Consider the following 12,472-nt stretch of genomic DNA (forward strand, 5'->3'; position numbering starts at 1 on the left):
CATGGTATTGGCAAATATTTGAAACAAATACATGACTTTATGAATGGATGATCACTTATTATCAATAGAGAAATTATATTGTGAAAGACTGACATTTTTTTCTTCAGTATTTTGTGAAAAAGTCCATTTTAAATATCTTCCCGAATGATTTATAGCTGTCACTACCTAAAGCAGAGAAAAGTGGAATAGGGAAGTGGGTCTTCAAGCATTCAAATGTGTACCAACTCACCTGGGATAATATTATTCTGACCCAAATACCATCCAGTGGGTGACAGAGCAGTGCCATGTCTGTGGATCCCAAAGAACTCTCCTTCATCTACAACAGTCGTAGGCTATGTCTAGCTGCTGTACTGATATTACAGAGAATTTGGTTATTCTATGCCTAAAAAATATAAATTTCTATGTAGCCTGTGTGTTCTCTATTTTCTTAATTTGTTTTCTGTTTGAGATCACTGTAAATAATTAACAAAATATAAAGACAATTTTTTTTCCAGGTCTGAGAATGAATAAAGGTGCCATCACCCCTCCGCGGACTACTTCTCCTGCAAATACGTGTTCCCCAGAAGTAATCCACCTGAAGGACATTGTCTGTTACCTGTCTCTGCTTGAAAGAGGAAGGCCTGAGGATAAGCTTGAGTGTATGTGTTTCTTCATTTTGTTTACTTATCATGGTTGGGGGCAGGAGAAAGGACTGGATATTGATTAACTTAAAATTGCATTAGTATAGTTGCATAATTTTTGTTGAATAAAGTGATCCTGTTTAATAGTAAAAATTTCCTCCTGCTGAGAATCAGACAAAAGATATTAAAATCTATTAATTTCAGATTCTTATTTATCAAGTTCCATTTATTACTGATTATTTCTTGATTATGTTTGTCATATGACTTTAAAAAGCTCTTCCTCAGTTCTCTGGAGTTAACAAGATGCTATTAGAAAATAGCCTTTGAGCTGTTTTCATAAAGCATTTATTTCTAGTGTGTGAAGAAACTTTCCCATTAGTGAGTGAGAAAATTGCCTATAAATATGCAACCTGCACCTTTTCCCCAGTGGAAATCTCCCTTGCAATCTTCAGCACTAACACTCTTGTTGGCAGAGACACATTATCTCTCAAATGCTAAACCTGAAAGTGTCATTTACAGTATTTGATTCTGGATATTATAAATCATTAAACAATAGCTTTGTTTCTTTTAGGATATGGCGGATAGAGATTTTCTATTCACTTGAACGTAAATAATTACTGTCTTTAATAAAACATAGTGACTGAGCTCTCTCTGGTGGCTAAGTATACTCATTGCAATATAAGAAAATATTTTTCAAGCATTTACTCTAAACCTGATCATTTGATCATCTATTCTATCTCTGAGGCTCTTTCTAAATATAGTCCTGGCAGCTTACTCAATAATCTGATAAATTTGATTTTACAGGATATGGTAAATTTAATGAAAAATGCTTGCTACTAGAATGATAGTGAAGATAATAAATCTAAACTTTAGTACTTCTAAAGCAAATACAAATAATCGTGATGTCTCAGAATTATTATTGGGGGGCATTTTTAGTTAAATTTAATAGTAATTTTTGATAATATTTCTCCTTCCAATAAAGGATTTACTCTAATGTGATTATTTAAGAGTCACACCTGCTTAGGTTATGAATAAACCATATGAATATCATCTTTAAATATATATTTATTATTCATAAATGTTGAATATTTGCATTTCAAGATTTATTTTGTATTCCTAAGAACTTACAGAAATCTGTCTCATTCCAAAGTAAATATTAATGTTCAGTGAATTTCTATTGAAGTGACAGCCAGAGAGAAAGTTTGCTCAGGTGTTATCAGGAGCACATTTGGGATGATTATAAACATATAAAGACAAACATTTTTTCCACATCTGAAAATGAATAAAGGCACCATCCATCCTCCCCAAGATAGTATTTGGTCTTGCTGTTTAACTATTTCTAGGTCAGCTGGATGTATATTGCTTTTAAGGTGGAATTCCTAAGAAGAATGCTTTTGAGTTTTCAGTGTGCATCCTTGAACCCACATAGATTTTGTCTACAGTTGCAGATAGAATGTTAACTCACCACGCTATCCAAAAAGATATGATGAATCTTGTCCAATTGACCTGCCATTTACTTTTCTTTAGTGTTCTCAACCCCCTTCTCTCCGTTTCTTTCTTTGAGTTTCCCAGCTTTTTTTCAAGCTTACACTGGATGCGTTGCCTTTTCCTTTTGTTTTAAACCATTTCTTCAGAATCTTCTTATAGGCAGTCTTGTTATGGCCCAGAATCACCACTATCATTTTCATCAAACTCTTCAAAATACATGATGCTGTAGCTTTCTTTTCTCCTATCCTCTAATTTGGTGATTCTTACCCTGGCTATACATCAGAATCATCCTAAGTTTGGTTTTCTTTCTTTTTCTTTTTTAATGCCAATGCCTGGCCCTTTCCTGTGTCAATTAAATAACAATCAATCTTCCTCATCCACTTTTTTAACAATTTACCACATATGTTTACCCTTCTAAAATTGCATATGTAAAAGTTACTAACATGTATTCTTTTTCAGTTACAGATTTTTAAAAACAAATTCTCAGTAAGACTTCAAAAATTTGTATTGATTGTTAGTTTAATAAATACTCCAAAAGGATTACAATTTATTAAATACAATATAGACCAGAAGAATGAAAATAATAAAAAGCAATTATAATTAACACAGAAACAGACGTGAACAAGCACCTAAAATTAACTTTGGCAGGTCAATGTTGAATTTGGCTCTTACTTCCAGGTAGCTAAGCAGAAAGAAATTTGATTTCGGTTAGAGGTTCTCAAACTTGATCACACATCAGAATCACCTGCAGGACTGGTATATCTGATTCAGCTGGCCTGGGGTGGGATCTGAAAATGTGCATGTCTAACAAGTTTCCAGGTGATGCGGATGCTGTTGTTCCAGGGATCACATTTTGAGAAGCACTGGCTTATGCAATTCCTTCTGTCCGGTGAAAACACATATACACAAGGAATTCACCTGAAATTACAGTTGTTTTTCTTGGAGTTGTTGAATAGTGGCAGTATTTGTTAGGTATTTTACCTAGGTTATTAGATAAATGAATTACACTGTTGTCAATGTTTATATAAGTAATACTTTGTTTCCCCAAATATTTTTAAAATCTATTCAGTGCCTCCCACCACTTTCCATTGCCTGTCTTTTCTGCCAGGTATTTACACAATGTTTATTATAAAGCTCATTCCATTAAAAAATAACAAACAAAAGTTCCCAAATGTTTTACTGATTACAGAAGTCCTCACTTAACATCCCCAGTGGGTTTTTGGAAGCTGTGACTTGAAGTTGAACAATGTATATAACAAAACCATTTTTTTGCTCATCAATGTTATAACAAAATGTCATGGAAGGAAAGGGTGTTATTCGAGAACTCTCTGTACATTGTTTTGCTTGAAGTCACAGGTTCCCAGTATCTAGCAATCATATTGAGGACTTACCATATAAGCCATGTCTTCAACTTTATTTCCTTCATGCAATCCTAATTCTTCTCTCTGAGGACCTTCCCGTCCCGAGGCTCTATTAGGTAGAAGGTGTTTGTTACCCTTGGATGTGTGCTTTTGCATGCATGCATACGTGCATGTATGCCTGTGTATGTTGGGTTTGTGGGGAATTCCATTTTTATCTCTCTTTGTTGGTACCAATTACCAACAGCCCCTGTGAATGAACGAGGACATGGTCTCAGGGCTGATTTGCCCTTCTAACTTCAAGTGCTCCATAGTACTTTAGGGAAAGTCATCAACCTGTCTTTTACGCTCAAATCCTGTGGCTTTGCCTCCATTTTATTTCAGCCCTTCACTTCTGTTACAATACTCCAAGCCTTGTAACTGCCGAGAACTGCTATTATTCTAAAACTAAACTGTCAATTTTACTTTGATCTCAGCCTATGTTCACTTAACTTCTCACTCTCCTACTTTTAATTTAATTATTGCATAGTACAGTAATTAAGAACCTTGACTCTTGATTTATAATGATTGAATGCAAACCCTAGGTTGAAAATTAACTGTCTCAGTGATCTGAGTATATTTTTGAAACTTCCTCAGGACTCAGTTTTCTCAAATGCAAAACTGGGATCATTAAATAGTCTCTATCCCATAGGATAACTATGAGGATTAGATTAAACTAATGTTTGTTCACATACATTCCTTCACATTTATTACTTCACATAAATGCATGTTAGGTGAAATAAAAGTAAATTAAAACTATTTTACCCGTGCCCAGTTTACTCCCTCTTGAATTTGCCTGCTGACTTTTGGTTGCCCATCCTTTCAAATTTAAACTGATCTCATAATCCATGATGTCAATTAGTTTTTCGCACTTAATTTCAGACATTCAACTTATTTGCTCCTATACTATACTGAGTGGCAGAGGCTTAGTGAAATAAAAATATAATTCTTTGGGTTATAGCTCTACTCAAAACCTCACCTGGCCTTCAGTGCTCAGTGTTTCTCTTGTCTCATTTTCTAGTTAAAAGTTAATCCAGATAATTTTTTTTTTTTTTTCCCAAACACCTACCTATTTAATCATCATCTTACTCATTAAGTATATGTTCTTGCAACTTCCTTTTATTTTACTTAAAACCTAATCAACTAATATACTTTTTTTTCTGTTTCTCTTCTGATTCAGAGTGAAAAATTCCCTTTGATAGTTCCTGATTTCATAATGTGTAAAATTGAAACCCTAAACTTGGCGTGCATACACTGATCTGATTCCACAGTTTGACCCCAACCTACTCTGCCAGGCTTGCTTTGGCTGTGACCTGCACACATATGCACAAACCATGTCCTAGTCACATGGGTCAACTTTTCTATCATCAAACCCTGAACTTTTCCACTTTCATCCCTTTGATTACAATGTGCAATTGCTGGGTTTCAACCCCCTGCCTCCCCACAGTGTATATTTGATCAAGTCTAGTCCACATTTGAGGCTTACCCTGCATCATGAATCTTCTTGCCATCCCTAATTGGATTTATTTTGCTCTGTTTTGTACCCTTGCACCCACATCAGTCTGTGTGTGTGTGTGTGTGTGTGTGTGTGTGTGTCAACAGGTAGATGCTCAATAAATGATAGTTAAATGGAAGTGTATTAAAGTCAATGGGTAAAAATAAAGTCAATGAGTGCTTGAAAAAATAAAAATAACATCAACTATTTAAGATATCGAATAATACTAACTTTATATTTTTGACTTTAAAATACATGATATTCACATTTGAATTTGTGCTTATCAAGTTGTTAATGATTTAACAAGAATTTTTTATATTATCTTACATTTCCTTAAAATGTATCACTAAAGAGAAAATCAATAGGGAAAGATCCAGAAAGTAGATAACTGACATACGGAGACTGAACAGTAACCTACATGTTAAAAGTTACTTCCCTGTGCAGTATTAACCTTAGAAACAATGAGATTTAATAATGAAAAGACCTTAAAGATCACCTAGTCAACTTTCCTATAGTTTGTCAATGAAAAAAAAAAAAAAAAAGACTAAGAGAGGGTGGTTATTAATTACACCACCAGTTTATCTAGCTATGACTAAAATCCATAATTTCTGAGCTACTTTATGGGGCTCTTTTTATTTTGAAAAGCCGTCTTTTGTTGTTTTTATTGTTTCTCTTATGAATAAAAGGTGAAAGTATCTCTCCATTATACTGGATGTCAAACACACCTAAGCAGCTGATTGTTTTCACCTCTGCTTTTAAAGTTTATTAAATCAGTATCGAAATATATAAGAGTGGAAAAAAGTGAACTAAAGAAATTCCAGTTTAAATGCCTTTTATAAATATATTTTACATTGTTTATATTAATAACATATCATATCATATAATGCTCACATCAACAACATATGATGGCAAGTGCAAAACACCAGAGTATATATAGTAGGATAGATCCATTATGAAAACAGATAGAAACTTGCAAATCTTTTGGAAGAGAAAAAAATTTGGATATAAAAAATTATCTTGCATAATATACCTTTGCTCTGATCTTTTAACTAAATACATGTGTGGGCATATAATTGTTTCTATATAAAGTGAAATTACATGAGCATAAAAATAGGAAAAAAGGTGGGTTAAACTAGTTTATAACATTGAAGCAGGTACCCATATTTGGAAGCTGTCATGTTATCAGAATAATTTTAATATTGGGCTTTTTAAATTTTTGCAAACAAACAGCTATATATTTATTTTGTTTTTTAAAATATGATCCTTTTGTTCAGTGATTCCCTTGACCTTTGGGGCTGACTTTACTTTTAAATACTAAGAAATAGCCTTACTATCTAATTTGAAAATTCAATATTAATAATGTCAATATTATTTTTAAATATAGTTTTAAAAGGGAAAGGTTTTATAGGCTCACCAGGCCAAACAACTTTTATTTTCCATGGAGTTAATAATTGCCTTTTTTCTAACTTAATTAATTATTTTTATATTTATTTATTTATTTTGAGACACAGTCTCGCTCTGTTTCCCAGGCTGGAGTGCAGTGGCACAATCTTGGCTCACTGCAACCTCCGCTTCCTGGGTTCAAGTGATTCTCCTGCCCCAGCCTCCCTAGTAGCTGGGATTACGGGCACGTGCCACCATGCCTGGCTAATTTTTGTATTTTAGTAGAGAAAGAGTTTCACCATGTTGGTCAGGCTGGTGTTGAACTGCTGACCTCAAATATCTGCCTGCCTCATTTTCTCTATTTCTATAACTAATCAATTCCCAAATTCTCCACCACAAATTTGTGTTCATAAACTTGTGCTCTTCATTTGTTCTTGAATGTTTTAATTGATAATCACTTTCACCCTTTAATTTAGTTGTTCTCTTTCTAGAACCAATATTATTTGGATGCTGAACATCCAAGACAGAACTCTGAGTTATTATTTTTTCTTGCTTTTTCTATTTTCCACCTTCTTTTCTTTCTTCTTATGTATTTCACTCCATATCTGGGCTATCTTTAATACCTGGTGATGAGATTTTTCCCACTTTTTCTTACATTTAACTTCACAGAGAACCCATTTTATTATCAGCTTGATCCTTATATGTTCCTATTTGTATTTCGTGGATTGAAACTTTCCTTTTAGTTATAAGGTTTCCCCTCCTCCCTGCTTTGTTGGTTTCTTCCAAACTACTTGTGTTGAAATAACTTTTTTGATGGTAGTAGTTATATAGGTGAGTACCCACACCGATGGTATTGACTTACTGGGGATAAAGAAAGGGACTTATTCTCTCAATATTCAGTATATTCGCTTTCACATAATTACCTTGTTTTGGTATTGTGTCCTTACACTCAGAATTCCTGAGTACCTTTAGCTCAGAATTCCTTCCATTTCACTTTTGCAGCACTCAAAGATCCAGTCTTCTGTTGGGGAAGAGAGCTTACATACTCCCCAGAGATCATCCTGTGAAGATTATCTGTTAATTTTCCAACTCACCACCCTTTCTAAGCAAATCTATGCTTCTTCTCCTCTACCAGCTTACATTTATATTTCTAAGATCTCTAAGTCAATATACATGTATACATATTTTCTCCAGCTCCTGAAAATTGTGTTAGTGTTTTCTCCTCTCATATTTTCTTTCTGCTTATAGATTTTTGCCTATTTCATCTTTTACTGTCATTACAGTGGTACTTCAATAGAAAACCAAGGTAAATATGTGTGTTCAATACTTCATGTTTTGCATTAGCTAGCTACAATTTTAAATTAGAAAAGTAGAATTATCACTGAAAATTAAAGTCTTAGAATTTCTCTTTCTTCTCCTGGATGAAAGAAAAGTTTTACCCTTGACCTTGACTTGGTAATATTTAGAGTATAGGGTACTTGGTACTCAATATATGTATGACATTTTTATTATTGTTATTATATTAACTAGAGCTTAAAACTCATAAACTTTCTTCCTTGATGAATTAGAAAGAATTTATAGAGAGCATTACCTCTTGTTAATGTGTTTCGGAATAAATTATTTAAAATGTTAGATTCTTCTGGCACTAATGAAGTAGGGATTTTCAGACCAACCTTCCTACTGGAATCAACTGGAAAATTTGGAACAAATGTATATTTTTAAAACCTGTTCAAAATTTTCAGGAAAGTATCAAAGGAACTTGGATTTTTAGGGCAAATTTTTGGGAAAAGGAAGCATGGCTTTTTCCATTTAATTAAAGAAATTAAAGTACAAGTCACTCATATATTTTTCCAGATAACAAGCAGAAATGGAAGCAAGATATTAGCAATCAAGTACAGTTATATATGTAAAGTAGCTAAAATAACATGTCCAGGTTCAATTTGGGATTATTACAGGCATTTAAATTTGACTTAACTTTTGAAAACAAAACAATGTATTTTGCCAAATTAAGAGAATAAAGAAGAAAATCATAAAAGTATTTTATCACATTCTATATGTATTCTATTCATGATTAAAAACAAAACAACTGTAATAGCAAAAATTCTTAGCTAACTGAAAGTAGTATAGAACTCCTTTAATCTAATAATGTGTATATGTAAGAAACTCCCATCAAACTTTATATTTAAGAATGAAATATTGAAGTTTCTCTCGTTGATACTGGGAACAAGACAAGAATGGCCACTACTCTAAGTATAGTTCAACTTTGTGTTGGAGATCATTGCTCATGGCAATAAGGCAAGAAAAATCCATGAAGTTTATGAGGATGGGAAAGAAGAAATTAAAATTCATTGTTTATTATAGACTACCCAGTAATCTACAGATTGATCAAGTACTTGAATTAGTAAGTGTATTTAGCAAGATCTGTGCCTACAAGGTAGAAATAAAAATCACTTGTATTTCTGTATGACACCAACTAATAATAAATAAATAAAATTTAAGAAATTTTACCATTTATCAAATCAAAATTATGAAATACCTGGGAATAAACCTTTGAAAACTATTTGAAAGGTCTCTATACAGAACAATATGAAACATTATTGAGAGAAATTAAAGCTCTAAATAAAGAAAAATATAACATGGTTGTAGATTTCAAGACTCAGCATTTTAAAGATTCTCCTCCACACAGATCTACAGGTTCAGTACAATTTCATTAGAAATCCAGCAGTGTTATTTTGGTTTGTTTTTTGTTTTGTTTTGTAATAGGAGAAAGAAAAGATTGGCAAACATTTTCTGAATGTTATATTCAATTCAATTCAAAAGAAGGGATGTAGAATTCAAAATAACAGGTGTCTTTCGAGAGAGAAGAAAAAATAATGATGGGGGAGGATGAAAGGGGTTTTGATTTGTTGGTAAGAGTTCTATTTCTTGATTTAGAGGTAAGAGTTACATGGGTGTGTACCTTTTAATAAGGTATTAAATAATACATTTATCTGTAAGTGTAATATTTCAATAGTAAGTTCATTTTTAAAACCAATGTTAAGTACACACTATCTTTGGGAAAGACATAGAATCAGGTTTATTTTAACTGGTTGTTTTAAATAAAGCATGTCATTATTTTTAAGCAATATTTAGGAGCACACAGAATCACTGGGAGAGGTAGAGAACAAATTCTAGAGGCTGCCTCTTCAGGAACGATGACCAAATGAAGTATTAAACTGGGCTGGGATGTTTGCCTCGAAACACCCCTGACTCATCCAGAACCCTGGATATTCTCTCTGAAACCACTGCCACCTCCCATCACCAAAAGGGATTCTGTGCAAGCTTCTTTTGCTTAGGTCACTAGCATCTGATTGATAACCTGGGACTGTGCTTCTGTGTGGTGGAGCCTGGACCATATGCACAGTCTAGCTTCAAGTCAGGCTAGTAAAGAAAAGGTATCCAGAGTTTTCATTTTCTAATGGTCTTCATAAAGTGTGATTTTCAGTAAATAGGAAGAAGTTTCAGACACTGTCAATAATGAATGCCCAATATCTATATATTGTACCCATATGTGTTTCTTTGAGTTCACGTTCCCAGTAAGGTCAACAAATAGGAACAGGGTTTCCACAAATTTGAATGACATGAAATGGTCATTTGGCAGTCATTTACTCCATTAAGGGTTAACAGAGTTATAAACGTCCCTCAATCTAAAATATATTTAGGCTTTTCTAGATATTTGCCTTATTCTTGGTAGTTAATCCTTTCTCTGAGTAGTCGGTCAATTCTTGCCACTTACGAAGATATTTTTCACTATTTGCTCCTGCACTGCAATGTCTTGAAATGCTTAGTATCCACAATGCAGTAAGTTGCTCTTTCCTTCTGCATTTTATTTCATTTATTGACTGTATGAGAAGGAATCATTACCATGATTTACAAATACAGATATATAAGTCTTTTAGCCAGCTTAGTATTATCGCCCTTATGTCAATAGACAGACATTTGTTTTCTTACACTTTAACATCTTTAACATTTGTTTGCCTCTTACAATAAATAGAATATTATAGTTATATGGCTAACATTTTTCTTTCTTTTTAGCAATATATAGACTAATTATGCATCCTATTAATAATCATATGATAGAATTGGTGAAATGCAGTAACCATTAAATAAAAAAAATCACCTACAGATAGACTATCAGGGTCATTATATAATGAGGCTGCTTAGTTATCAACGTCTTTATTAATATTATAGACCTCAGACATCAAGATCATTCAGGAAATTATACAAACCCAAGACAAACCCTTACTTCCATTCTTCTATTTTTACAGCTGTGTCTGTCTTCTCTATTTATCTCAAAATGGCACCTGTGGCCTCTTCCACAACCTCCTGGGGATGTGTGAATTATACAAGGGAATCCTCGGGCCCATCAGGGAGCTCTGTCATCTGCTTTCCTGAACCCCCTAACAGAGAGCCAATGTTCTCCTTTCCCTTACTTGATTAGTTCAAAGATCAGTTACCCTCTGAAGCTCCACCTCAGATTTAAACAAATAAACCCTGAAAGCCATGATCATAATGCAGTTTTTCTGTGCTGGCTTCCTCCATCAGAAAGAATCCGTTATTTTGCACTCCTCCTTCTTCACCCGTATTGCTTGGGGATCAGTCCTAACAATGGCATCTATTTGTGTCATGATCTATGACTTTCATTCACTTTTGTGTCTATCACCTCCCTTAACTTTCACAGTAAATGTGTGTTACGGTAGAATGATTATTCTCACTTTACAGATAAAGAAAACAGTTTTTGACCAAGCTCTTGTCATTGTGAATGGTGGATTTCAAATTATAGTTGATTTCTAAAATTTCACATTATTTGTTTTTCCTTATGCATTCTGCTCTTTAATACCCAGGCTTTGAATATTTCAACTTCTTCTCTTTCATTTTTGAGTTGACATTTAATGATCTTGTAATAAAGAGTTTAAACAAATAATAGTACTTTTTAGTGTCTTCTAGAAACAAACAAAATTTGATAGACTTTTTCTGTGCTATCCAGTATTTCCATTAACTAATTAATTCATTTTCGATTTAGTTTGAGAAATAATCCCACAAATTAATTGTTTGGAGCAGGGGAGGAATTTAGTACTTGTTTTCAATGCAAACTAAATTTTAATGAATATGCTTTAAACTAACATTGATCTTATTTGCCTATAATCTTGTTTTCAACACCTCTTTCATTCTAGTTATGTTTCGCCTTTATGACACGGATGGGAATGGCTTCCTGGACAGCTCGGTAATTTTTTTCTTCAAAGTTTCTGTGAAAACTTCAAAGAGTTTCTTCTGAAAAATGCAATGAATAAATTTATAGTTATTACCACAGAAGGCACACTTAATGTAATCCACATTCACTCATATGGCATTTTTATCTTTTGAGCTTTTGAAAGAGAGTGATCTGAGGAAACTGTTGGGATTACAATTGTTCTACTGAATAGTTTTGCTACCACTACATGACTTTTTTTATTTTTCCTGCATTGAAGTTAGGTAAAAAAGAGAAAAGCACCAGCCTTGTCTGAATAAAACATAAGATTAAGTTGAAACCATTGATCTAGAATGAGAGAAAAACTATCCATAACATTTGGCATTAAGGAAACTTGAGACTATACGTAGAATTTTAAGGATTTATAAAGTCAATTTAATTATCTCATTATTTTCCCAGTTTTACATGGTGTCTTTAGTCCTATATGCTGCTGAAATAGGTAAATATACTTACAGATTGCTTTCACAAACTTTGCTTCTTAAATATCTCATTCAATTTAATATTCAATTTATATTCTATAGTTATAGTCATAAAAAATAAGAAAATACCGTCTTTATATGATTAACTGAAAGGAATAATTAAACGTTTATTTGTAATATATGGAAATCATTGCTAGCTTTCAGAGAAATAGAAAGTAGTTTTTAGTCTTAGTGCACAGATCAGTACCATGCATGAAAGTCCATCTCAGGTTCTATCCAATAATCTACCTTATGTTTGGTAACATATTTTGCATATTATATTATTTCTTGTTCTATCAAGGAAATATAAGAATATTAATAGAATAAGTGTCATATTATGGACA

The 12,472-nt window shown here is 33.0% G+C and overlaps 1 protein-coding gene across 13 annotated transcripts in view; it reads left to right on the top strand.

Annotated features, from left to right (window-relative positions):
* Positions 1–12,472, top strand: part of DGKB (diacylglycerol kinase beta) — a 755,291-nt gene that overhangs the window by 191,006 nt on the left and 551,813 nt on the right. For all 13 annotated transcript variants that reach the window (XM_032760162.1, XM_032760169.1, XM_032760230.1 and 10 more), the window contains 2 exons: positions 495–638; positions 11,597–11,646. In XM_032760162.1, the coding sequence (XP_032616053.1) occupies positions 495–638; positions 11,597–11,646 (194 nt within the window). The remainder of the gene's footprint in view (positions 1–494; positions 639–11,596; positions 11,647–12,472) is intronic.

Source organism: Hylobates moloch, unplaced genomic scaffold (genome assembly GCF_009828535.3).
Source record: "Hylobates moloch isolate HMO894 unplaced genomic scaffold, HMol_V3 SCAFFOLD_1, whole genome shotgun sequence".
NCBI classification, from domain to species: domain Eukaryota; kingdom Metazoa; phylum Chordata; class Mammalia; order Primates; family Hylobatidae; genus Hylobates; species Hylobates moloch.